General features: G+C 34.6%; 5 protein-coding genes across 12 annotated transcripts; 2 read left to right on the forward strand and 3 right to left on the reverse strand.

The window, feature by feature from the left end:
- The first annotated feature begins 1311 nt into the window (after positions 1-1311).
- Positions 1312-6147, forward strand: AFP1 (ABI five binding protein). Of its 4 annotated transcripts, none has more exons than XM_012212398.4 (3): positions 1312-2955; positions 3737-3766; positions 5545-6147. In XM_012212398.4, exons 1-3 carry the CDS (start codon positions 2301-2303, stop codon positions 5955-5957), a joined length of 1098 nt encoding a protein of 365 aa, XP_012067788.1. In that variant the 5' UTR covers positions 1312-2300; the 3' UTR covers positions 5958-6147. The 4 variants fall into 4 exon arrangements, with proteins under 4 accessions (XP_012067788.1, XP_020533705.1, XP_012067789.1 ...); XM_020678046.3 differs by having other exon boundaries at positions 1312-2922; XM_012212399.4 differs by lacking the exon at positions 3737-3766.
- A 1237-nt stretch (positions 6148-7384) lies between these two features.
- On the reverse strand, positions 7385-11115 carry LOC105630551 (LRR receptor-like serine/threonine-protein kinase RPK2). The gene has a single exon (XM_012212397.4). It carries the CDS (start codon positions 10900-10902, stop codon positions 7669-7671), a length of 3234 nt encoding a protein of 1077 aa, XP_012067787.1. The 5' UTR covers positions 10903-11115; the 3' UTR covers positions 7385-7668.
- A 914-nt stretch (positions 11116-12029) lies between these two features.
- On the reverse strand, positions 12030-15344 carry LOC119369600 (uncharacterized). The gene is made up of 4 exons (XM_037636141.2): positions 14989-15344; positions 12951-13982; positions 12685-12831; positions 12030-12583 (listed from the first exon to the last, which is right to left on the reverse strand). The coding sequence occupies exons 2-4, from the start codon at positions 13976-13978 to the stop codon at positions 12136-12138; spliced, it is 1623 nt and encodes a 540-aa protein (XP_037492069.1). The 5' UTR covers positions 13979-13982; positions 14989-15344; the 3' UTR covers positions 12030-12135.
- Positions 15345-18289: 2945 nt separating this feature from the next.
- Positions 18290-23821, forward strand: MGT3 (magnesium transporter 3). 4 transcript variants are annotated; one of them, XR_016320965.1, is made up of 9 exons: positions 18290-18533; positions 19020-19626; positions 20137-20207; positions 21660-21788; positions 21869-22213; positions 22675-22722; positions 22851-23103; positions 23275-23325; positions 23429-23821. XR_016320965.1 is itself a non-coding variant. In XM_089721842.1 (8 exons), exons 2-7 carry the CDS (start codon positions 19188-19190, stop codon positions 23079-23081), a joined length of 1263 nt encoding a protein of 420 aa, XP_089577968.1. In that variant the 5' UTR covers positions 18290-18533; positions 19020-19187; the 3' UTR covers positions 23082-23103; positions 23275-23821. The 4 variants fall into 4 exon arrangements, 3 of the variants coding, with proteins under 3 accessions (XP_089577968.1, XP_089577969.1, XP_089577967.1); XM_089721842.1 differs by having other exon boundaries at positions 23275-23821; XM_089721843.1 differs by lacking the exons at positions 23275-23325; positions 23429-23821 and adding an exon at positions 18760-18811 and having other exon boundaries at positions 18291-18533; positions 22851-23184.
- Positions 23239-25402, reverse strand: LOC105630961 (uncharacterized). 2 transcript variants are annotated; one of them, XM_089721840.1, is made up of 3 exons: positions 24787-25402; positions 23912-24330; positions 23239-23656 (listed from the first exon to the last, which is right to left on the reverse strand). In XM_089721840.1, exons 1-3 carry the CDS (start codon positions 25286-25288, stop codon positions 23315-23317), a joined length of 1263 nt encoding a protein of 420 aa, XP_089577966.1. In that variant the 5' UTR covers positions 25289-25402; the 3' UTR covers positions 23239-23314. The 2 variants fall into 2 exon arrangements, with proteins under 2 accessions (XP_089577966.1, XP_012068350.1); XM_012212960.4 differs by having other exon boundaries at positions 23239-23689.
- Positions 25403-25420: the final 18 nt, after the last annotated feature.

Consider the following 25420-nt stretch of genomic DNA (forward strand, 5'->3'; position numbering starts at 1 on the left):
TAGGAGGAAAATTGTATAATATAAAAAAAAATTATTTTAGATTCTCCTTAATATTTGCACTCAAACCAAATAGGGTAATTTAAAAATATTAAGATAGTTTTACTTTTTATTTTACATTTATTTATATTTTATACTTATCCAAACAAAGCATTATTTCCGAGAAAATTATCTCGAATAAATAAAAGATTTACAACATACATTCCTTTTTAATATTCTCCACAACATTATATTAAAATTTTTGGCTAATCGCATTTATCTTTTGCTTCCTCATATAATTTCTTCATTTGGAGTATCTTTACTCTGAGAAAGAGTATCTATCTCTCATAGAAAATTTCTTGCCTACTTCAAATTTTTTTTTTTCTAAAAATATTACTGTTTCTTTTGAGTGTACAGTTAAAATTATTTGAATAAAAATAATATTTGTAATTGATTTAGTATGTAAATAGGTTTATACACCGAGTGCGTTTAAGTCTTTTACTCTTTGATAATCTGTTATTGCTTACGAGGTTATATATCTTTTTAAGCAAAAATTCAAAGACAAAAAATGTTTTTTTAACTCGTACTTAAGGGGTAAATTTTTAAATAACAAAATTAAAGATTCAATTGATTAGAGTAGATAGAGGAGTAGTAAAACTGCAATGTAATTTTTTTTTTTTTTTTTTCAAAAGAGAGTTGTGGTCTAAATAATACTATATATTGATAACAGTACAAAAATATTATTGTTTCCTTATAAACCCTTTAACCAAAATTAATTTCAAGAATTTGCAATGTAATTTCATTTTTGCAAGCAGAGAATTTATAGTTATCTAAATGATATCATTGATAATTATATGAAAATAATATTTATTTTCTTCGGTCAAAAATAATTCATTTTCAAGTACAATTGATAATTTATCTCAAATGGCATTTGATATAACATCCAAAATCTTGTAATGATCACGAAGTACATTGTTTTTTTGAAAAGAATGTACGATAATTGGACATTAGCAAAGGGGCGGTTCGGTTATGAATCAAACCACAAAAAATCAAAAATAGATTTTCTTAAAATTGATTAAACCAAAGTAAATTCGAAAAATTGAATAAAACCCTTTAGTTTGGTATACATTAATTTAATTAAACAGTTTGATTTTACTCAGAAAATAAGTGTTTTTATAGTAATTGTTAATACCAAAACTTAACACTGAAATATAGAAGATTGAAAATTGAAGTCGAAATTGAAAACTAAATAACTGCACTGAAAACTGAGAACAATTCGCTTTGGTTCAGTTTTCAGTTCTTTCCAAAGTTTGGAAAACCTTAATTAGCCTGGCAGATCCACATCTATAGCATATTGAAAATCGAATCAAATCGAACCGAACCGAACCGAACCGAACCGCAAAAAGTAATAAGGAACCATAGACACAGGACAGAAACGGAGACAGCAAGCTTGGAGAGACCGAACTAATCCAACCAAAAGACAGAGACGACTACCAAAATCTACAACGTATCCTCACGGGTTACAATCCCAAAAGCATAGCATACACGTGTCAAATTCCCAGACGCCTAAACTGAACGACACGTGGCCACTTTTCCTTGCTTTAATTCCATCTGGACACGCGTCCACTCCGAAAGCGCAACTTGTCTTTGAGTACTAACATAGACTCCAAAAGGACAAAACAAAAACATTATAATTAACAAATAAAATTATTAAACAAATGTTAAGAAGTAGAAAAGGTTTGTGTCAGTCATACCCACGTGTCTCTCTGCCGCCTCTCATGATCGCCACTTGGCTCTCTCCCAGGCCCTTTTCTTCTCTAACGTCAAGGGCAATTTCGTCACTCGATAAATATATTTTTTTTTCCATTTTTCTCTCTGTAACCCAATGTCTTCTCTCTCTTCTTTCTGCTTCTGTATTTCTTCTTCTCTTTTTTCTTTCTCTCCTTCTTCTTCAATTATCCACACTCACTACTTTCTGTTTCTGTTTTTCTTTTTCTTTTTCAGTTATTTGTTTTTATTATTTTTGCAATGAGTTATTGCTTATCTGGTAATTCTGTATTTTCAGAGAATAATGGAAAAGCAGAAACGTTTCTGTCTTGTGACTTGGGTTTTAATTGAAACGCTTTTTGCTTGAATTCAACTCTATTAATTCTTTGGAAAGACGACAAAAATCATGTTTTTTGAATTTTTTTACTCATGGGTTGTCTGAGTGAGATCAAGTACTCACTCTTCTTCGCTTTTATTATTTTATGCTATGTTTCATCGTCTAAAAAATACTATCTAATCCAGTGAAAAAGCTCGTCACTGTTTTTATTTTAGGAAGTATGAGTGAAGAGAATGAAAATAGAAATAGAGGTAGCAGCAGCAGGAGTAGCAGAGCAATGGAGAGTTTGTCTTTGGAAATAAACAGGTACCCAAGAGATCTGCTACAGAGATTTATGTCAACTGAAACGCAGCAACAAAAAACGCCATCAAGTGAAGGAGAAGAAACAGAGGAGATAGAGCTAAATCTGGGGTTGTCACTAGGAGGTAGATTTGGGGTTGACAAGTCAGCAAAGAAACTAACGCGATCATCATCAATAGCTGGTTCTATACCATTAGCGAGAGAGCATGATGCATTCAATACACCGCCTTTATCGTATCCTGTCCTCATGAGGACATCTTCTTTGCCAACAGAAACAGAGGAGGAGTGGAGGAAGAGAAAGGAAATGCAGAGTTTGAGGAGATTGGAAGCAAAGAGAAGGAGAAGTGAGAAGCAAAAGAATTTGAGAGGAGAGTTGAATTTGGAGGGTTTGAATGTGAACAGAGGGAATTGGATTCCTACATGGGCTAGGCAGGGCTCTTCTGGGGCAATGAGCGTGAATAGGTGCAATACCTTGCACGGATTGGTGGGGCAGCAGCAGGGTTCTCAAGGGTCTGTGGAGTCTCAAGGGGGGAGCTCTTCTGGTATGTCAGAATTGGAGAGTAAGCCTATTCAAGGTTCTATTTCATCGCCCTTTCTTTTTACCTTCCTTTTTTACTATGGATTGTGCCTAATGGTTTCACTATCTGTATTTTCTTGGGGAAGTTTTTGGATTCGAGTGGATGATTTTGATGTTTGGTTGTTGTGCAGTAGAATCTGGTGTGATGTTAAATTGATGGAGTTAGTTGTGGATTAGGCTTTGTGTTTTAGTTGGGGAATATTTCCACTTTTGTGTGTTGTTAAAAATTTTGGTTGCTTAGAGATTAGGGAAAAGTAGCTAGATTTTGATGTTTATTTGTTTTGATAAATCCAACTCCTAGTCAAGGTCAACTTATTTAAGTCAGGTTCAATTGTTTTTAAAAACTTTGGCAAAGAAAGAATTAAGCCTTGAAAGAAGGCAACATTTTATGTTGGTTTGAAGCAGGGAATTTGAGAGTTAATGAGATAGCTTATCAATGGAGACGCTAACAATGATTTATTTCCATTTGATTGGTGGGAATTAGCCGGCTCTGACTTCAAATTAAATTTGTTTACTTTTATTGATAATTTGGTATAAGATTGGTGGATTGCATTTGAACCTATCAGTTGACCCTTATGCTATTGCTAGAAGTTATCTAATGTTTGATCTACCTGATCTGATATTTCAACTTGATTGAGCACTTGGGTTAAGCATTTGTTTGATTGAAGCGCATTGGGACCTGGAACTTCGATGTGCTCAACCTTCATTTATTTATTTATTTATTTTCTCATTATGAATATTATGAATTTATTGCTGATATTGACAATATGATTTTGCAGCCATAGCAACTAACGAGATGCTCGCTTTTGGTAAGTGCATCTGTGGATTTTTTGGTTAGATGCATGGAATTAGCTAAGCATTTTATTCGAACAAATAGGAATCCGTGTTATCAAAAGATTTCCTGCGATTATTTCTAGTATGGAATGAGTAGAATCTTGTTTTTCTTGGACTAGAGCTCTATTTCATAGACATCACAAGAGTGTGATGTAATGAAATTCAAAAACTCTGGTTATGCCTGCACCCACTATGGGGATTCAAATAAAATAGAAGGGCAAAAAGTTCCAACACGAGGAAGAGATTCTGTACGTAGTCTTGCTTTGATAGTCGTACTGTTGTTTAGAAATGCTGAGGCAACCTATGTACATATACAGAGTAGAGATTCAAAATGTGTGGAGGATGACATTTCAATCTGGAAGGATAATGAAATTGTTTAATAGTGGGTGGGTAGCAAGAATCTGATAAATGGAGCATCTTGTGGGGTGAATTGCATAAGTTCATGTTTGCAGGATATTCTAGGAAGGGATTAATGAAGAACTGAAGGAAAAGAATATTTAATGAATCATGTCAGCATAATTTGCCTCTTTTGTGTTTTTGGCGGTGCTAATGTCATGAGGATCCCCATTTTGGTAGGCATCTCACCTGCCGCTATGATTGATGTTTGAAAAGTGTGGTAATATTCTCTGATTTTTTGATTTTTTGGCTGAAGCAATGTTCATCTATTGCCTATTTCTGCAAGATGCAACTGTTCCAAGGAGACTGGCTGATGGCTAGTTCATATGGCTGCAGGCCGACTGTCAGACATGGTGCAGTGAACTGAGATTAGATTAATATACATGATAATCCTATTAAACAAAGTAACCACGTACACAAATTCTAATTTTTTACTCAATTTCATTTACAGGACTATTAATATCTGTGCGTATTAGCTTGGGAATCGATTAAAGGTTCTTGAGTGATCATCCACACTGCTTGTAGGTCTACCCAGTACTCAGTCTAAAAAATTTTCATTTCAGCAGAATTTTTAATGCCTTGTTTTGTTGGAAGTAGAGATTTTCTTTAGAAATGAGAATGACCTCTTCAGAGTTTGGCTATCAGGCAAGTTCAGAAATTTATTTACCAAAGCTTGTGGGAGCACAATTATAATTAAACAAAATTGATTTTGTCAGAGAATGAGGGACTTAGGGAGTTTCTCAATCATTTATGGACTCACTGAAAAATATGAAATAGGCGAAGGGTGAAACCTGTGGGGAAATTGACAGGTTGATTCTTTGAGGTATGGTGACATGATTTCAGATTCTTGAAGAATGCTATTTACTTGAATTGCAAATTTGGAAGGAAATTATTGTGGGGAACAGAGTGAGGAAAATGGGTTTGACTTCCTGATGGAGAATGCCAAGTCCAATTGTGGCCATGAGATGCAGTTTGCTTATATCAGACAAATGTCTATTTTTGTAGTACTCATTACTAGTAATCATTCCTTGAACTTGCTTCCTCAGTAACTGGGCTACGTTTTCTCAGGCAAATGATTTGCTTTGGGGATCTTAACAATACTCGAGCAAAACGGAGAATTGTTCCATAGTTTACTGAAATATGTTATTTTGAACTCTGCTGCTGTTACTGAGTAACCTTGTTTTTAACTTAAAGAATTTTAGCTTTTTGAGTGGTATCACATACTTTCTTTTTATTGTCTAATTTCTTCTTCTTTAATACTCTCCCTGGTATGTGCATGAAGGTCTGTAAATTCCGTAACTTTGTGAAACTCATGGTTGAAGTTTTAACTTCTCATAATTCCTCATATACATCACAGGAACTAGCAGTGGTGGCGAAGCAAGAAGCCCTGGTAGTAATCAATCCTTGCAAGATCGAAGCAATCGAGAAACTGTAGGGACAAAGACAAATGAAAACATATCCGGAATCTCCAAACCCGAGATGGAGAATCCATCGAAGAAGCTTGACTCTGCGGAAAATAAGGGGAGACAAATCGGGACAAATGCTGTGGAAGACATGCCCTGTGTCTTCACAGTAGGAGATGGTCCTAACGGGAGAAGAGTAGACGGCATTTTATACAAGTACGGTAAGGGAGAGGATGTGAGGATAATGTGTGTATGCCATGGCAGCTTTCTCTCCCCAGCAGAGTTCGTCAAGCATGCAGGCGGAGGTGATGTCGATCACCCTCTTAGACATATTGTCGTAAATACTTCTGGTACTTCTTTTTTGTAATGCGGTATTCATGTCACCCCATAAAAAAAAGAAAGAAAGAAAGATGGGGATGTGAAATAGGAAAAGAAAATGAGAGAGAATTTTAGAAGATTTAGATTCTTTTTTATTACTTTTCCATGTTTTTGAAAGGGAACTTAATATTTAATTAAAACTAATATAATTTTCATGTTTAGATGAGATTTTCAACTCAGACCATTTTGAGGCTCTCTTAAACTTTTCATTCTTTCTTTCTCGTCTATTGCTTCAACTGAGCATGCATGTGTTAATTGTAATCTAACATCATAGTTAACCAGTAAGATATTCACTTGAAGGCATTTTTTTCGATTTTCTTTGATAATATATATATTTTGTTAGTTTTCAAGTACTGACAGGGACGGACCCAAGGGTTTGAGAGGGCTGTGGCTCTCCTAAATTAAAAAATTTTTAAAATTTTTAGAGTAAAATTTTTGGAAAAAAAAAAAAAAATTTATGGCTCCCTTAACTATTTGGGCTGAATCCGTTGTTGGGTACTCATCCGTTCAAAAAGTTGCATTGTTTGTTGATTATTATTATCTTATTTTCTTTTAGTAACATGATTAATTTCTACCGGTCCAATGGCAAGTATTTTATTTTTCTTCAGTAAGATGATGAGGAAGAATTAATGGTGGGCATGAATCAACTTATGAATTTGTTTCCTTTACCTATATTCTTGTCAACTCAATTCCTAAATGAATTTCTAAATTAGGGTAGGCTAACGTGGAAACTATCTTTAGGTTTAGGTAATTTAAAATTTTCAGGCTGCATACCAAAAAAATAAAAAAATAAAGAATACAATCAATCTTGATAAGATTTGGTTGCAATTAGTATAATGTTTGACAAATTTCTGATAATTACAAAAAAAAAAAAATAATGCTAATTGACTCATACTTTACAATTAGAATTATTATCTTGTACACCTGAACCCAGTATTGCTAATCAAACCGCACTAATCTTCGGTTTTCACTACATTTAATTTAAACAATAAAAATATTAATATAATATTCTTCGGTCAAAAAAATACTGATACCTTGACTAAGTAATGGTCGGTTTGTTTTAATTTTCTTATTATATTTTTTTTCCATTTTTTTAAAACCTTCATTGACCAATTGGATAGGGTGCTAAGTTGACTTTCCGTAGTGGGCCAACTGTATTTCTCCTTATGCCTTTATTAAGATTGCCATCAAAGGTATTTTGTTCCCAAACATTCTTACTTCTATCATATTTTAATTAAATATTATGAAATAATTATCTTATAATTATGTTTAACCAAATCTTGCAAAGATCCTTTAAGAACAATTAGCAGTAATGAACCGTATTGGATGCATATTAATAAATTCTTTGTTGAAATCTTGTCAAAAAAATCAGAATGAATTATTTTATCAGCTTAGTTTATAATATTTCTCTCTTCATTTTGGAGTAAAAAGAAAATTTTTTTACTTGTACTAAGATGATTTCCCAGACAGAAACACAATTATCGAATTCTATGCTATGCTCTGCATGTAACTGTTGTTCCTACGAAAATTTCCATTGACCTAATGCAAGAAGAGACGCCTACAGACGTACATTACAGCATAAAATGAAATCCTGACATGGTCTTTGCAGCAAATGTACAACTTACAAGCTGCATTTCTTCTACTCATATCATACCTTGTATACTCGGCTTTACACCTCCATCGGTCATCGTCCGCAGGCATCAAGAAGGTTGGATTTGCTTCAATTGTTGGACAACTTGTCTCATGGTAGGCCTGCTTGAGAGCGTTTCAATTGTACATTTAACAGCCAAGTGCAGCATTTCCACCAGATCATCTTGGGGGCCTGACTCCCATAGCCCAGCAGTGAAGACATCCTTTGCTCGGCCATGTTGCAAAAGCATGCAGGCCCAGGAAACGATATTGAAACCATTTTCATGCACAGAAAATGAAGGATCCAATGCTTTCTTATCTGATATCAGCTCAAGCAGAACGACGCCATAGCTGTAAACATCAGCCTTCTCAGACACCCGACAGGTCATAGCATATTCTGGTGCAACGTACCCAAATGTTCCAGCCACACCAGTTGTCGCATGTGTTTCAGAAGTTCCCAAGAGCCTAGATAACCCAAAGTCAGACAAATAGGCATTTAAGTCATTATCCAACAATATGTTACTTGGCTTGACATCACGGTGTAGAACTCGAGGAGCACATTGATGATGAAGATAAGCAAGTGCAGAGGCGATATCTAAGGCAATCTTGTGAAGAACCTTCCAACTAGCTGCTAATGGTGATCTTACCTTAATAAAATCTTCCAGATTACCTCCGGGCAAATAATTATAGATGAGAAACATCTCAGATTCACTGGCATGATATCCTATTAAAGTTACCAGATTAGGGTGCCTCACCCTTCCCAGGGCCTTTATCTCAGCATGGAATTGTTGAACACCTTGAAACCTTCCAAGAGCAAGCTTCTTGACAGCCACTAGTGTCCCTGGAGAAATTTCAGCCTTGTAAGTGGCACCAAAGCCTCCATTCCCAATGCAGTTGCTTGCATTGAAGTTCCCAGTTGCTTCTACAATATTCTCATATAATAACGGGACCCCAATGTTAACAAAACCTGTAATTTGCTTTGGTTCATTAACCTGAACCCTAGCAGCTCGGACCCATTTTCTTGTGTAAAAGAAAAGAATTACTAGAACTAGAAGGACAGAAACAACAGCTGATGCAGATGCTATTGATGCAATCTCAATGGGCTTAAAACCATTACTCTTGCTTGTGGTTTCTGGTTGAGCAGTTGCGTTCCTAGCTTGATTTCCATTACTTGCTCCTGGATTGGGAGATGATGCGGCCTGTATATAAGTATCGCAAGAGTTGGGAAAATGATTTCCAAGGGCATTGCTGCAGTTCATCACTTTTCCCTTCAAGGGCAATGGCTCTGATATGAGATCTGAGGACAGTAATCTCACATTAGTGGAACCAGAGGCATTCTGCTTGAAATCCCTCAGACTAGATGGGATAACACTAGTCAGGTTGTTACCCGCCAACAACATGTGCTTTAACTGATAAAAACTAGCTGGGATTTGACCTTGCAGTTTGTTCCTGCTCAAGTCAAGGTAAGAAAGAAATTTCAAATCCCCGAGACTTTGGGGTATTGATCCCGAAATTTGATTCTCAGAGGCATCCAGATATCTTAGAGATCTACACATCAAACCAATCTTCCAAGGTAAAAAACCAGATATTTTGTTTCTGCTAACATTAATAATCATTCCATGCAATTTATTGCACTTTCCAAGTAAGCTTCCGGGAAATGGTCCAGTAAGCTTGTTTCCACTGGCAAGAAAAGCATAATCAGTCTGCTCTTCCAATCTCTCCGGTGCAATTGGCAGCCAATTGATTGGACCAGTGAAGTTGTTTCCACCAAAATTGTGAATTATTGCCAAATTGGCAACAGAGAATGGCAGATGGTTCACAAGGCGAGTTTTGTACATGAAGAAAGAAATGTATGCATGTGATGGGTCATAGACTTTTATGAGCGCTGAACTAGAGGGTGATACACGCGAGCAAGCACTGCAATTAAATCTGGTGATGGAGCCAGACATGAGGTTATGACTAACATCAAATACAGTCATACAAGGAACTGGAAGCTTCCTGTCAAGCTTCCCAGTAAGCCTATTTGAATTCAAATCAAGGTAGGAGAGCTTCTTGCATTTCTCAAAAACTCCATTTATTTCCCCACTTAAACCATTATGAGCTAAGTTCACCATTTCCAAGCTCTCACAGCTACCCCAATTGTTTGGAAGCCTTCCTCCAAAAGCCGCTCCAGGAGCCCAAAGCACTCTCAGCTTAGGAAGGGTTGTAATCTCTGCAGGAATAAATCCTTGGAAATGATTGTACTCATCATTACCAACATTTGGCAACTGAACCAATTCATTTCCATTCTTATTTCTATCATTTGGCCACGTTTCAAAGACGCTTGAAAGGACAAGAACCGACAAATTAATACAGTTGCCAAGATCAGCAGGAATTACACCACCAATGAAATTTCTTGAAATGTCAAAAACTTCAAGTCTATGAAGCTGACCGAACTCACGAGGAACCTCACCATTCAACCTATTCGAAAACAACAAAAGTGTTTTCAACCGTTGACATTCTCCCAAACTACGAGGAATGCCACCAAAAAGGGCATTTCCAGACAGATCAAGATGCTGAAGATACCGGCATTTACTTCCAAAGATATCCGGAACAGTTCCATTAAGCGCATTATTAGCCAAATAAAGCCCTCTCAGCTTAAAGAAACTACCAACAAAAGTAGGGATTGACCCCTTCAGGTTATTACCAGCTAAATTCAAAACCTGTAAACCCACACATTTTGACAAAGAACTAAGAATCTCCCCATCAAGTCTATTAAACCCAAGATTCAAAATTCTCAATTTCCTTAACCCAACAAATCCAAAAGGCAATTTCCCAGTGAACAAATTTCCTTCAAGATCAAGCACTTGCAAATTCTCTAATTCCCATATTGCCAAAGGAATATCACCACTAAATTCATTATAAGGCAGAGACAAAACCCTAAGCTGACTAAGTTGTCCAATCAAAGGTGTTAACTTTCCCTTTAATTTCCCAACAGAATCAGAGCATCTTCTCTTTATTCCAAATCTACGAAATGGAAACTGTAAAGAATTTGAACAAGAAAGAGCTTGCGAATTACCTTCATACCTTTCACCGCCCATGATGTTGAGCGAAATAACCCTAGATTCTGAGTTACATGAGACACCAAGCCATGAACAGTGATCACTGCTGCTAGAATTCCAGCTAGAGAGAATCCCATGAGAATCAGAAACAAGGGACTTGAATTCCAACAGAATTTCTTTCTCGGGAAGCACTTTCGCGGAAAGTGAAGAGCAAAAACATAGCAAGCATAAGATAACGAGCTCCGGAAAAGGAATTTTCTTCATTTCCTCCAGAAATAGTGAGAAATTATGAGAACACAAAATAGATTTATTTGTTATAGGAAAAAAAAAAACTTTTTTTTGGAGGAAAAAAAAAAGAATGCTTGTTCCTTCTTCTATTTCTTCTTCTTGACTACTCCTGCTACTGGTTCTACAAGGCTTATATTGTTAGTTTCCTGTAAACTTCCAGTCTACATATGAAAGAAAGACCAGCTTTCTTATTTTTAGTTTCATTTTTTATGTAAATTGCAAGTCTATAGTGCGGGGTCCGGTAGACTTTACTTGTGAGCGTGGGGCCCATGTCCGGTCAATTAATGCATCACTACTTCAAGACACGGCAGCCAGTGGGTCCCACACTCAGTTATCCACGTGGCAACTAGTAATTTGTCTAGTTGGATATTATGGGCCCCAAAGGGTTACCGTTACGGTTGTTGGTTAGGACGTCAGCACCTTTTTAAAAAATGGAATCGGGTCGACAATATTGACTTCATTCCTCTTTTAAAGTGAAAGCGTTGTCGTTTAGCTAGTCCAACAACCACAGTAACAAAGTTTTTTTTTAATACCAGTTTATTTAGCTCTATAATAAATTAAAATTAATTATTGATGATTACAATTAGAGCTAAAATGATTTGGAGGATGATATCAACTTATCTAATTATTAAACATATTTTATTTTAACTAGAATATTTACACTTATAGCCATCATATCTTGCATATTACCATTTTTAATCCAACAAAATAAATAGAAAAAATCCCAAATAATTTAAAGCTAATAAATTTGCATTTATAGCTTTTCTCACACGTTTAAGGCAGCATATTCTATACCAGGATGCTGCCTAATCCACAGTTCCTCAGCAGACTCGATTTGACTGTAGATAATCATTTAAGTCAGCATGAAAGAAAATTTTCCTAATGTTACCAACATGCAGTTAGATATTTTTTTTCAAAAATTCGAAACTTGAAGCCTCAATTATTTGGAGGCTATAAATATCTCTGGCATACATGTCTGAAAAAAAGAGAAAGAATATATTAGCTCCAACATAGATTAAAAGAGAGAAAAAAAAATATACATGGGTTAATTAGCTCCAACAAAAAATGTTAATTAGCTCCAACAAAAAATATACATGGATTAATTATCTCAAAAAATAAAATAATAATAATAATCACCTCAAATACAGTTTCTTCCTAGAGTTCATCTATCAACATATATACAGATAGAATTTTGAAGATTCTATATTCTCATTTGTGATGACAAGAACATCTCCATAGCTTACGCGAACAACTGCAATGTGGACATGTAGGACAACAACAGAGGCGACAAGAAATCGATCTAAATGGACAACAAGAAGAACACGAAAAATTACATGCGTTACATGAGCAACAGCAATTGGATGGCAAACGTGAGGAACAACAACTAGATGAGGAACATGAAGAAAATTTACAAGGGAAACATGAAGAACAACTACAAGATTGACATGAAAGACAACTACAAGGCTTACATGAACAACAACTAGAAAAGTCATATGAATAGTAACTCCATGGGCAGCAAAAAGAACGAGTACAAGGTTTACACGAAGAACAACTACAGAAATGGCATGAAAAACAATTCCACCAACTGCGGGAAGTTGACAATGGTGGCTGCTCACTAGAAACTACTTTTGGAGAAACTTTTACCCCATCTGATACACTGCACAAATTAATAAAAAATGAATTTCATGAGCATAGGCATGTATGTAATTAAATATTTGAGACAGAGCAAGTAAAGGTGGTGAAGAGTAAGAAGCATACGATTTGGGAGGTTGACAAAATCCACACAAAAACCATCTGTTTTGGGTACAGTTCCAACAATTGCAAGACGCGCAGCTACAATTAGAACAGCACCCCCGGCTACAATTCGAACAGTAGGACGAAGAACATGTACAGTTCTCCTTTTTTCTGCAGACAAATGTATATTCCTCATCGACAAGGCATTGGAATTGGAAAATTTATATGTCCATCTTTATATATGTACGATAGAGTACATCTGAATTGATAATAGCAATATTAATACTTACACCTGTGAGCCTGCACTGTCTTCAGAAATTCCAGTTGCATCTGGTTTTTTAGGAACGGTTGTAGATTTCCATTTTACAAGAGTTGTTTTATTTTTCTGTTTCTTGTCTTCTTTGTTATTAGCTATTGCAATATCCTCTTTCTGATCTTCTTCTTCTTCGTTAGCTTTTGTTATTGCATTTTCATCTGCTGCTTCATTTACTTTACCGATCTTAATACTCTTATTTTTCTTTTCCTTCTCTGTATTAACTGAAGGACGATTACCTGTCTCTGCAATTGAAATACGAGAGGAAACTCCATGCTTATTTTCACCCAGAGGAATGCGCTCTCTAGCAAAACTAGTTCCTATCTGAAGGCTAAATAAAGACTCATTAGAAGCAGCACTCCAATCAACTGTCGCCATAGATACACTTGCTTCAAATACATTTGATGGAATCCTTTGAGGATCATATCCTGCTCCTGCTTTATCCATAAGTTGAAGTGGAGGAGGGGATTTCATAACAGCCTTTAAGTCAGAAACTGGAAATGTTAGTGACTCTAAAGAGCTAGTCTCTGATTCTACTGATATTGAAGATTTACTTTGTGACGCCTTATCTTCACGATCTTCTACTGCAGCGAAAGCAACATTATTATTATTCTTTCTCTTATTAAAACCTTGTTGAATATTATTGTGCTTTTGCAATACATCTTTTCGCAGTGAGAATGTAGTTGATGAAGAAGACGGAGATGACAACGGATAATCATCATCAGAAGAAGGCACTTTCAAAGATAAAGATGAACCAAAAGAAGAACTTTGAGAATCATCTAAATCATCATCTTCTTTTCCATCTTTATATAATTTTTCTTTTGCCGGCAAATTATCTTCATTTTTCTTTAAATTTTCACCGTTTTGAGGTCCAGACCCAACAACACCATCATCATGTTTTGTGTTTTCCTTAGTTGAATTCGAATTACTGATTCCGTTCCTTTCAGCATCCTCTACATTCAAATTTGACTGCTTATGACTTCCATTTCCGTCTTTCAATCCCATTTAACTGAAAATACAAAATAATGTTGATAGTATTAAATCGAATATAGAACAAGTAAATAAGGAAAAAATTAGTTTAAATCTGAATATTGCTTGCCGTTAATATTATGATGATTGGAAAAATGACATTAACATGGAAGAATGGGGCTTATATACCCAAAAATTACAGATTGCCCCTTTGCCTAATTACTAGCAAGTCCTTGGAAATATATATTTGGTTCTCTTACATAATTATTTGTTAATAAGTCATCTATGAAATACCAAACCCATTTCAGCTTTTTCAATTTTTGTTCATTGCAAAAACATAATTGTTACTAAGTATAAGTCCAAATATTACATATAAATGTTTTAAAATGTTATAATTTAAAATTAATTATTTACTTATTTTTTTATTAGATTAAATATTACCAAAAATAGATTAAGAATTATATTTTAGATTGTAAAAATATTATAATAATTAAACTTAACAAAATAATACAAAAAGAACATATAATATATGTTGAATCAAATAATACTAAGACGAGATTTTAAAGTATTACGTTAATAAAATTAATACTTAAATTTTTTATATTTTAAGAATATAAATTGACTATCTTCACTCATTTTTATTTATTTACTTCTAAAATTCATAATAAATAAAATGTAACTTAAGCATTATCCACCAACAATCTAAATTCTTATAAATTTTGAGTAGTTTTAGTTTATTGTTGTTGTTTTTACCAATTATATATTAAATGAACTCTATATTCCTTCTAATTAGCAACATAGAATTTGAGATATGACAGTTCCATTCATTTAATTCAACGACTGCATTTTTAATTATAAAGACATAATGATTTTTATTTATCAAATGTAAAAATTATTTGGTAGCTTTGTTAAATTATAAATTTCCGCTATATTCTAACTAATGTTTAATAAATAACAATTTCATCAATATTCTAACACACTTATGAACGAAAAATTCAATAATAATTAGAGAAAAGAAGATGTCATATCTAAAGATAATTAATTACCTTTACGACGCCAGACGGTTTTGACCAATGGAAACCCTTTGGAAATGATCGCCGGAATTCCACCGGCGATCCGGATCTTCTCCTATGATAAAACCTCGTCAATCCATATTTACGGTAAAAAAATAATGGAAGATGAGTCAAAATTAAAACTGGAAATAAAAAGAATTAATATAATCAAACAAACCTACATTACAGATTTTAAATTGACTTTGAAAAGAGAAGAAAAAAGAAATATTTGAGACCCGAATTTCTGCTGCTTTTTCAGAAAAAAAAAAAAAAAATCTCTGTCGGAGAAGGAGAAAGGATCGAAGAGGGTCAAAAGAAAAAATTGAAAATAGGAAATGGGAATTAGAGATCGACTTGGGCAAATCTGACAACGAAGAGGATGCGAGAATTAAGGGTTTTTTATTGTAACTAACTTCGCGCCATATTTAACTACCTACCCTCTATAAGCTGCTTTGCTTCTATATTTGGAATGTTGAGATTGTCCAATCATATTGTGCCACGTCAATAGGTAGAAGACTTGACGGACTAAATTATTGGTGGATATTTACCAAAAGAAAAAAATTTTTGGCGGGTATTTCTTCTGTTTGACTGCTAACTCATTGACTGATTAATACCCATTTTATTGATTTTATGTACAAATCAAACATAAATCCCAAAACAGAAAACACTTTATTTTGTCATTAACTTGTTATTCTAATTTTACATTAATATTTAAATAACATTTTGGATATTTTTTTTTTGGACTACAATTTTTTTAAGTTTAAATAATATATTTTTCTGATGTATAAAACCATAATTTATTTAGCTATCCAAAAGCGATGAAAATATACAAAAAGAATCATACTTATTTAAAAATAAAATTTAAATATTTCGATGTCAAAAAAAAAAAAAAAAGAAGTCATGGATAGTATATGGCAGTTTTATTCTACGCATAAATCTCTCTCTCTCTCTCTCTCTATATATATATATATATGTCTATGTCTATATTTTACGTCGAAAACAAAAAAAAAAAAATTTTAAACTCTATATCTCATTTGTATTTTTTCTCGTTTTACAAAATTTTGGAAAAAAAAATTCTTATTTTCACAAATTTAATTTTGAGATTTTTTTTATGGGCAACTTAACAAATGTCAGAAATTAAATTTCTAAATTAACGCAGTGCCAAAAAATAATATAAAAATTAAGAGAATGTCAATATTGATCAAAAATAAATCGGTAATTTCAAATTATCCTTATACAACTTATGTGATTCAACTATAACGATGACGATTGGCGACAACAATTGACGACCGACGGTTAGCCACCGTGATGACGGCGATTGGCAGCGACGACGACCGGCGAAAACAGCAACGATAAATATGATATATGTATATACACACATCTAATAGCTCATATTTAACGACTAATAACCGCTAAAACAATTAATAAGTACTAAATAACTAATAACTGTTAAAACAACTAGTATTACTGAGTAGATGCTTTTTTTTTTTAAAGAGAAGAATTATCATAAATTATCTCGAGGAAAAATAATCCATCAAACAGTCCAGCACTGAGTCCCAGATATGAACATGATTAAAACGATAGGACGCTCTAGCTAGACAATGAGCACCTATATTATCGTGTCTTCGAATCCAACGAACTTTGACTAGTGGAATGGAGGCTAATAACAAAATACAATTAGAAATAACTATACCCAACTCACTTATATCTCTAATCTTTGACGAAAGAGCATTAAAAATACTTTGAGAATCTATTAGAATAGTACCTGCGCCCTGAATATGCCGAGCTATAAACTGTAAAGTGAATCACAGGCCCAAACCTTCTGCCATAAGTGGAGATGGCTTACCTTCGTAGAAGCTTGAAACAGCACGCAAAAAGTATCATTCATTGTCTTCAAAAATGGCCCCCTATACCCGCTGATCGTATATTAGAAAAAACAACAGTATCCACGTGGCAAGTCCATTCTCCCAGATCGGTAATAGCAGTTGTTACTTGCGAAATTTGTACCTGGGGCATTTGCGATTGCACCAAGGCATTCTTGAAGTCTTGAAAAAGAATAGAAGCAGTAGCACTAACATTTAAAGGAGTCCAATCCATTTGTTGCCAAAGAAATTTGTTCCTAGCTTCCCATACACTCCATGCGACATAAGTGATAAAAGCTAACTTTTCGTTATTGTTTTGCTTCAAAACCTGTAAATAAAGAGTTTTAAAAGAAAAGTTAGTAAAAGCTTCCTCCACCCTACACACCTTCCAAACCTCTAACACCTTTTTGCACAATAATAATGCATGATTAACATCCTCCTCCAAATCACAATAAGGTCATATGGTGTCCACATTCACACCCCACCTTCTCAATCTCCGTCGAGTAGGCAATAAGTTGCGCAAAGTTCTCCAAATGAAATCTCTAACTTTTGGTGCGACATTCAACTTCCAGATACTCCCCCACCCTTTACCTTCTATGCTCTCATCACCCCTTCCCAACACCCTCAAGGCAAGATAATAACAAGATTTGACACTAAAATTACCCTTCTTATCATAATGCCAAATTAGCTCATCCTCCAAATCTCTTACACTAAGGGGAATATCAAGAATAGTGTGGATATCCCTCAAAGAAAAAAGATTAATAATCTTTGTCACATCCCATTTCCTCTCCCCCTCCACCAAAAGATCTTTCACCAAGAGATTATGATCAATAAAGAGACTACCATCCTCCACATAAAAGACTCCATCAATGGGTAACCAAGGGTCCTTTATAATATTAATACGCCTACCATTGCCAACCCTCCACCTAACTCTATGTTTCAAGACCATATTAGAAGACATTATACCCCTCCAAACAAAACTAGGGTTATGACCCGTTTGTGCATCAAGCAACCTTCCAAAATAGATGCTTAATTGCTGTGTGAAAAGCTGTAAATTTTTAGCATGGGTTTAACTTTGAAAAACATGTGTGTTATAGTTTGAAACTGTTTACAAGCACTTATAATCAAAATAATCTAAAGATAATTAATTTTAATATAATAAATCTTTTTTTGGCAAAAATTGTACTTTCTAAATTTTTAAAGAGCTTAAACTAACTATTAAATTGTTAAAAATTTTTCCTTATCCTTCAAATTTACATAAAAGCCATTGAAAGTTTTTTAGATGAAATATTAGTCCAATCCTACCCTCAATAATTAGAATTTAGAACATTTTCTTTGAGCAGTGTAGTCCAAGCCTTCGACCTATAAGGGCCCATTAAACAGTAAGATCAATAATATTCACGCAACGGAAATGAAGATGATGATCCTAATGCGGTAAAACTGAAAACTACCATGGATAGTCGATCATAATTGTATGGACAAACTAAATTATAAACAGTGTTAACAACTTATTTCACGTCAGCTGCAAGAAATCTCAGATTTTTATCAACTCAGTGACTCTCTGCGGTGTCTTTCTTCATTTTTGCGGAGCTATCGTGTCTTTCTCTCCTGTCTCAACCATGGCGCTGTGTCTTCTGTTTGGTTCCAAAATCTGAACCGCTTTTTTCGCTTCAGAAGGTACAGGTTCTGTTTCTGCAACTTGGATTTATTTGTTTTTATCGATTGCCGCGTCCAACACCGTGTTTGTTAATCGGTAAATTTGAAATGGAATAAAGGGGTTTTGTGGGTGATAGACTATTTTTGTAAAAATTTAAAATTTATTAAAATGGTGAATGGAGCTGGATGTTGAAATTTAGGTCATGGCTGATTAAATGTTTAAGTAAATGTTCTATGTTTTGTTTAGGGATTGACTGGCTAAACGGAACTATATTATTCAGAGCAGTGGAGAGTGAAAGGTTTACGAGTAACTAGTATTTTGTGTCTGTTTTATAACCATTGGCATGAATTATTCAATCAATGTTTTTCCTTTTTTGGTTATTTAATGACTCTGTTGAGCTCAGTCAAATTTTAATTCCTTCTCTGGGAGTTGTGTAAGTATTTAATGGTTCCAATATTTACTTGGAGTTAATTCATTTTAATTTCATATTTTATCTATGGTATCAGGTTTCAACTCAGAAATGCATAAAGAAAATGGATAATTTTGGTTACAATAGATGCTATTTGAAATGTATTCGATGACTGATTTAGAGTCAAAACCATTAATGAATACTGGTCCATTATCCCTTTGTGAAATTCTGGCTTCTCAACTAGACAAGGAAAAATCAAAGTGGCATGGAAGAATCACGAGGTCAACATCTACCATCAGATGTTCAAGAATCTGCATCTCCTCATGACTCTGGAAGGCTTAATTTAGATGCATATGTAAATCTTGGTTCTAGCTTGCCTGGCCTGAAGAAGAGAAATCATGGACATGGAAGTCGATCTTGGATAAAGATTGATCAGAATGGTGAATCAATGATTATGGAACTTGACAAGGGTACTATAATGAGACATTGCTCCTTGCCCGCTAGAGATCTGCGTCTTTTGGACCCACTTTTCATTTATCCTTCCACAATTTTAGGACGAGAGAAGGCAATTGTGGTTGGTCTTGAGCAAATTAGGTGTATAATCACAGCTGATGAGGTTATCCTGATGAATTCCTTAGATGCATGCGTGGTCCAATATGAGTCCGAGTTCTGCAAACGTCTACAGACAAATAAAGATCAAGCGGGTAAAAATTCATGGTCTATATATTGTATAGATGGTCTTGAAACTCCCATTTGTTTGCTTGTTAGTTCGTAAATAGATGGAATGTGAGACTCAAATTACTTTAAGTTGTTGGGCTTCAAATTGCTATTAAAATTTAAAGCTTGCAAGAGTTTGTGGAAGGATTGTTTTCTTTATTTTATGAGCAAAACAAAGTAGAAATATAAACAGGGTGAGTGTTTTTGTTGATAAACATGTGACTTCCTTATATGACAAATGAATATCAGAAAGCAATTTAAAGGAAAAATATTTTTACTGGCAAGTTGCAACTAGATTAATATCTGCTGTCATCGAATTAATTTTGTGAGGTAAGCGGATGGGAATTTTCAATAGCTTCATAATTTTTCTCCCTTGAAAGCAAGTGTTAATTTTTGTCATTCTCAATTAAGCTCGATTTTGATCTTGAAATTTATGAAACTGAAACTGAGACTAAAGTATGCATGCCCTGCTAATAAATGCTGGCGATTTGGTTCAGAGGACTTGCCGTTTGAATTTAGAGCTCTGGAATTGGCTTTGGAATTAACTTGCATTTCTCTTGACGCTCAGGTATGCTATAATTTCAATCACTAGCTAACTCGTAAAGTTATACCCTTTTCTTTTCGTAATATTTTTCCCTTCTTTATCGAACTACATTGTTATAAATGTATTGCCTGCTGAAAACTTCTTTTACAATTGTAAGGGGATATCCTGGGGTTAAATGATCCATGTCCAATATGGTAAAATTCTCTGGCCTTTCCCATTTATAATATCTCGTAATACAAGATTTTTTCAAGTCGGGAAGTCTGCCGTTGAAAAGAAATTTAATGGAAATATTCTTGTGGATCATGACTCTTTCTGACTTCCTCGGATGACTCCCCATGAGATAAAGCAGTGGAACTCTTAAATTAAATGCATTCCCCTTTTTCTTCATCCTCACCATCATTATCTTCTTTCAAAATAAAACAGAAGGGTATTGGATCTTGGCATTTGGAAGAATGTAGCTATTTTCTCATATGAAGGATAGCTGAAAAAATGCATTTCTCCATTGCAAACATATTAAGGTTGGAATGAGTTTGGACTCAGATCATTCATTACTTTCCTTGATTGTTATGAATAATATGACATTTTGATGTAAATCTGGGTTTATCCTTGGTTAATATAATGGGGAGGTTTTTCTTAATGGCAGAGGTCACGCTTTGTGTTATGTTTCTAGTATTTCTGCAGGCTGGATCAGCATTTTACAGTTTTATAAGTCTTAAGTTTCGATTTTTTACTGTTCATGCCTATTAAGTCATTAAATTCGATCAGCACCATGGTTGGAGGCATAAACTGCATTTTCAGAATTTGATAGCTATCTGATCCATATAGTTACAGTTCCTTGCATACTGACTCATGGCAACAATCGTTGATTTTTAATTAGTTAAAGGATGGACTTGAATTTATCAGGCATTTAACCCTTTCTAGGTTGTTCACTCTGTTGTAAGCTCCAGTCAGCTGAACCAAGTTTGAAACGACTAGTTAGCGATTGATGTGAAATTGAATTGAGTTGATTCCAATGATATTAAATGTTTAGTGAAATAACAGTGTACCTTATAACAAATATAGTTGTGACAAAAATATAGCTAGCGAGAGTTGGAAAGATATAGTGATGAACTAGCTAGTTGTACATTAAACTGTGATATAGGTTAAACATAACCTCCAGAAAAGTTGTCTTAGTAGATAGGGGGAGCAGATATAAGGTGTAATGACTTTAGCGGTTTAGCCATTGTGTAGGTCGCATGGAAAAGGAGCTCCTAATTTGTGCGGTGCCAATATTATGGGCTGCAAAGGCATGTGCATTGAGGTTGAGTGTCAAGAATAGCTTTTTCATACTGTCAGCATCTCCCTACTTATTTAGGAATTGCATCGGATGATGAAATCCATCACATGCTAAAACTAATGGATTACTAACCAGCATTCTTTGAACAGAAGACACATTTTTGCTAAATTGCTTATATTACATAAATTTGTGTTTAACAGGTAAAAGAACTGGAAATGGAGATTTATCCACTCTTGGATGAACTGGCATCATCAATTAATACTCTTAATCTGGAACGTGTTCGTAGAGTCAAAGGCCACCTCCTCGCACTGACTCAGCGAGTTCAGAAGGTGCAACTATTTTCTCTCTTTTCGTCTTTTCTGTTACGCCACTTTGGCTCGATATTTTATCTTCTAGATTGAAATTATAGGTCCATGATGAGATAGAACATCTCATGGATGATGATGGCGACATGGCTGAGATGTATCTGACGGAAAAGAAACAGAGGGCGGAAGCTTGTGCTCTTGGTGACTTATTTTTTCAAAATAATATCTCAGGTGAGAACAGAGTGCTTTCTAAATCTGCACCTATTTCACCTGTGAGATCAGTTAGTGGGGTCCAGAAATTGCAGAGGACGTTTAGCAGTATAGTCACTTCAAGCAAACATGGAAGCTTGACAAGTTCTTCAAGTAATGATGAAAAAGTTGACCAACTTGAGATGTTGCTAGAAGCATACTTTGTTGCTATTGACAACTCCCTCAGCAAGTTGTTCTCGGTGAGGTTTTCTCATGCTGAATTTGGTCTTGAACCTATCTAAATTTTATGGACTGCTGAAATTGGGTATTATTTGAAATAACTATCTACCAATTGCGCAAGGCTCTAAGAGCTAAGGTTTTTCTAAAATCATCAGCGAAATGCTACTGGTTTGTTGACCCAGTAATGTTGGTAAAGGATACTATTTTATCTTGGTCTAGCTATCTACGCAAACTGAAATGCGGAACCATACTAGTTTGTATATATCCTGCCAGTGCCAAAGAATAGTGAAATTTTCATATGAAGGGGGAGGGAAAAGGTTTTTTTTTTTTTTTTTTGGTTGGGGTGTGTGTGCATGCGTATTGGGGGGGGGGGGGGGGGGGAGGGAGTGCACGCATGCATGTTTTTATTAGGTTAAAGAGTTTCTTTTGTATTGCCATTGGTGATGCCTTGTGTTAATTTTTGAATTAATTAATGATGCAGCTTAAAGAGTATATTGATGATACTGAAGACTTGATCAATATTAAACTGGTAAGTGGTTGATAACTCCTTCATTTTATGATTCTTCTTCTTCTTTTTTTTTTTTTTTTTTTTTTTTTTTTTTTTTATTATTATTGAAAAAATAAATATTTTGATCCCCTCCTTTCTTATATGACCAGGGAAACGTTCAGAACCAGCTGATTCAATTTGAGTTGCTTCTTACTGCAGCAACTTTTGTTACTACAGTATTTGCTGTTGTGACTGGAATATTTGGGATGAACTTCACAGCCTCAGTTTTTGATTACCCATCTGCCTTTAATTGGGTTCTAGTTATAACTGGTATTGCTTGTGGGTTTCTGTATTCTGCATTCTTATTTTATTTTAGGCACAAGAAGGTCTTCCCGCTGTAGAATGTGCTGCAAATTGCTGCTGGTGAATACCGATATTTGATTTTTCGCATTGAACTTGTAATTCATATTCATTGTATTTATTATTATTGCTATTATTTTTCAATTTGTTTCTCCTCTTGCTGTCTTTGGTCAATTTACATTTCAAAAGCTTAAGGGCTGGCTATAATGGTGTATTCATCTGTATATTGTGCAGAGTCTTTTGTTAGACTATATTGCTGTTATCAATCATACTATTAAATGTCTGGTAAAGTAACTTCATCATCATCTGTTTCCATACTTATAATAATCTCTTCAAATGAAACTTCATCCAACAATCCCCTTTGTGGATTTTTGCTCTGAGACTCCAGGGCAATGGCTTGCAGCCTCTTCTGGCTATTTTCAAGTGCTGCATGAAGTTCTGTAATGCGCGCTCTGAGCCTTGATTCAATTACCTCGTGAAGACGCAAACTCAGCTCCTTAGGCGAAATGGCGGAGATTTCTGTTTGTGCATGATCGGAGGAGGTTTCACGTGAATCGTGCTCTGAATCATAAAAAATTCCAGGTTGTTCATTGATCTTGTCTACTTTATCATCTTCCTGCGTCACATCTTTCTCCATGTCAGAATCCAACTGGAGAAAATGATATGAACAAAGAAAAAATGTTAGTTTTCTTCGTTTTGTGTTGAAAATGTTGATCAGAGATCATTAAAGTTCATTTTTTAAGTGAATTTTACATATTCTGATTGTAGATGTTTTAAACTAGTTATTCTCGAACTGTTTTCTCCTGACAGATGTTTTTCTTAAAAAACAATTTCCATTTCAATGTTATAGTTCTACTTTCTTTTAGGTTACCTGAAAGGAATCAAAAGTTCTCCCCAAGCTTGACGATGTCATGTTCAGCTCCAATCTCTCTAGTTCAGCTTCAAGCTCTGCCTCAATTTTGCACATTGCCTCGTCGTTCTTTGCCTTCTCATCATCTAACTTTTCGCCATCGAATTTCACAAATTTACTCGATTCGTATTTCGTAGAAAATGCAGTTGGTGTGCCATAGAGGAAGGATTCTCTGTCAAACTTTGGATCTTCATCAGTGATTTCTCTCACATATAACCGGTCTTTAGTTTCAAGTTCATCATGCAAATCCTGAACCAAGTTCTCACTCTGCTTCAACAAGTCATTTAAACTGTCTATTTCTCTTCTATTATCAGCAATGGTTGACATTATGCCAATAGACATCCCAAGCAAGAAAATAAGCATATCATTGTTGGAAGACCCTGAAAGAAAGCAAAAATTTCAGGCCTAACGGTCAAGAAAGAACCCTGACCCTTTTGCACCTTAAAAATTTAGCCTCGAAGTTTTTTGATTTGGTCAATCTTACCCTTATTCAAAATATTAGCTTCAGAAACCTAGAATGAAACAGAAAAAAAGAAAAATAGTACTGATCTTTATTAGTAAGTAGAAGGTTAAAAAGACCATATTAGCCCTTGAATTTATAAAAGACTTCCAATATATAATTTTGAATCAATTTAGCAAGTTTGATAAAACATCACGTATTAAACTAATAACTCAATTATCCAAATTCAAAATTTAGGTTTCCTTTTTTTTCTTTCTTTATTTTTTTAATGATTAAGCCAAAATTTAAGCACCATAACTGAAAATCTAGAGGGAAATAAATTAATTTTGAAGCAAAAGAAGCATTTCATAAAAAAAGAAAAAAATAAAAAAGCTACCTTTGGTTAATGGCCTCACCATATATTTACTTGGTGATTCAATTGAGGCATACAAATAATCTTCTTCTGATCTACTTTGCTCTCTGATGAACTCATCAGTCCAACAATACTCTAAAAAATTTAGTGGTTTCAGTACATACCCATTATTAGACTTTGTATTTATTTGCTTCCCATTTGTTAATTTCTGATAAGAACCCATTACCAGACCTTCTTCAATGGCAGAAGCTTTTCTTTTATTAATCCCATAATTTAGTAACTCTGCTTCACCATTAGAATGGCAAGAGAAAGGTGTTGCTTCTCCTTTAAGGGCAGCTAGTCTGCATAAAGGGCAAGCTCTGTCGCGAATTCGCTGCAGTAAATTTCTGGGCTGTAAGATGCTGTGAATTTCACAAGAACATGTTGTGGATGAGCTTTCTATAGTTCTTGATGTAGAATTTTTCAAGCAATTTGCTTTAACCACATACCCAGCCCCAGCAGTGGCTGCAACTATCCATAAATCCATAATACTATTAACCTTTCTTGCCTTTAGGCTTCAATTAAGAAGAAACATTCAGTTGAAGAAAAGGAAAATTGAAAATCGATTAAGGAAGAATAAAAGAATACAATTTGTCAAAATTTGTTGTTCAATATTAGA

Source organism: Jatropha curcas, chromosome 5, assembly GCF_041381405.1.
Source record: "Jatropha curcas cultivar XTBG-Jc1 chromosome 5, XTBG_Jcur_1.0, whole genome shotgun sequence".
Lineage (NCBI taxonomy): Eukaryota > Viridiplantae > Streptophyta > Magnoliopsida > Malpighiales > Euphorbiaceae > Jatropha > Jatropha curcas.

Coding starts and splice junctions, on each gene's coding strand:
- AFP1 (XM_012212398.4), top strand. CDS start 2,301: ATGAGTGAAGAGAATGAAAATAGAAATAGAGGTAGCAGCAGCAGGAGT. Junction 2,956..3,736: donor GGAGAGTAAGCCTATTCAAG/GTTCTATTTCAT, acceptor ATGATTTTGCAG/CCATAGCAACTAACGAGATG. Junction 3,767..5,544: donor TAACGAGATGCTCGCTTTTG/GTAAGTGCATCT, acceptor TATACATCACAG/GAACTAGCAGTGGTGGCGAA.
- LOC105630551 (XM_012212397.4), bottom strand. CDS start 10,902: ATGAAGAAAATTCCTTTTCCGGAGCTCGTTATCTTATGCTTGCTATGT.
- LOC119369600 (XM_037636141.2), bottom strand. CDS start 13,978: ATGGGATTGAAAGACGGAAATGGAAGTCATAAGCAGTCAAATTTGAAT. Junction 12,832..12,950: donor GACAGTGCAGGCTCACAGGT/GTAAGTATTAAT, acceptor ATTTGTCTGCAG/AAAAAAGGAGAACTGTACAT. Junction 12,584..12,684: donor TTTTGTCAACCTCCCAAATC/GTATGCTTCTTA, acceptor TAATTTGTGCAG/TGTATCAGATGGGGTAAAAG.
- MGT3 (XM_089721842.1), top strand. CDS start 19,188: ATGGAAGAATCACGAGGTCAACATCTACCATCAGATGTTCAAGAATCT. Junction 20,208..21,659: donor GCATTTCTCTTGACGCTCAG/GTATGCTATAAT, acceptor TGTGTTTAACAG/GTAAAAGAACTGGAAATGGA. Junction 21,789..21,868: donor TGACTCAGCGAGTTCAGAAG/GTGCAACTATTT, acceptor TTGAAATTATAG/GTCCATGATGAGATAGAACA.
- LOC105630961 (XM_012212960.4), bottom strand. CDS start 25,288: ATGGATTTATGGATAGTTGCAGCCACTGCTGGGGCTGGGTATGTGGTT. Junction 24,331..24,786: donor GGTGAGGCCATTAACCAAAG/GTAGCTTTTTTA, acceptor GCTTTCTTTCAG/GGTCTTCCAACAATGATATG. Junction 23,690..23,911: donor GAACTTTTGATTCCTTTCAG/GTAACCTAAAAG, acceptor CATTTTCTCCAG/TTGGATTCTGACATGGAGAA.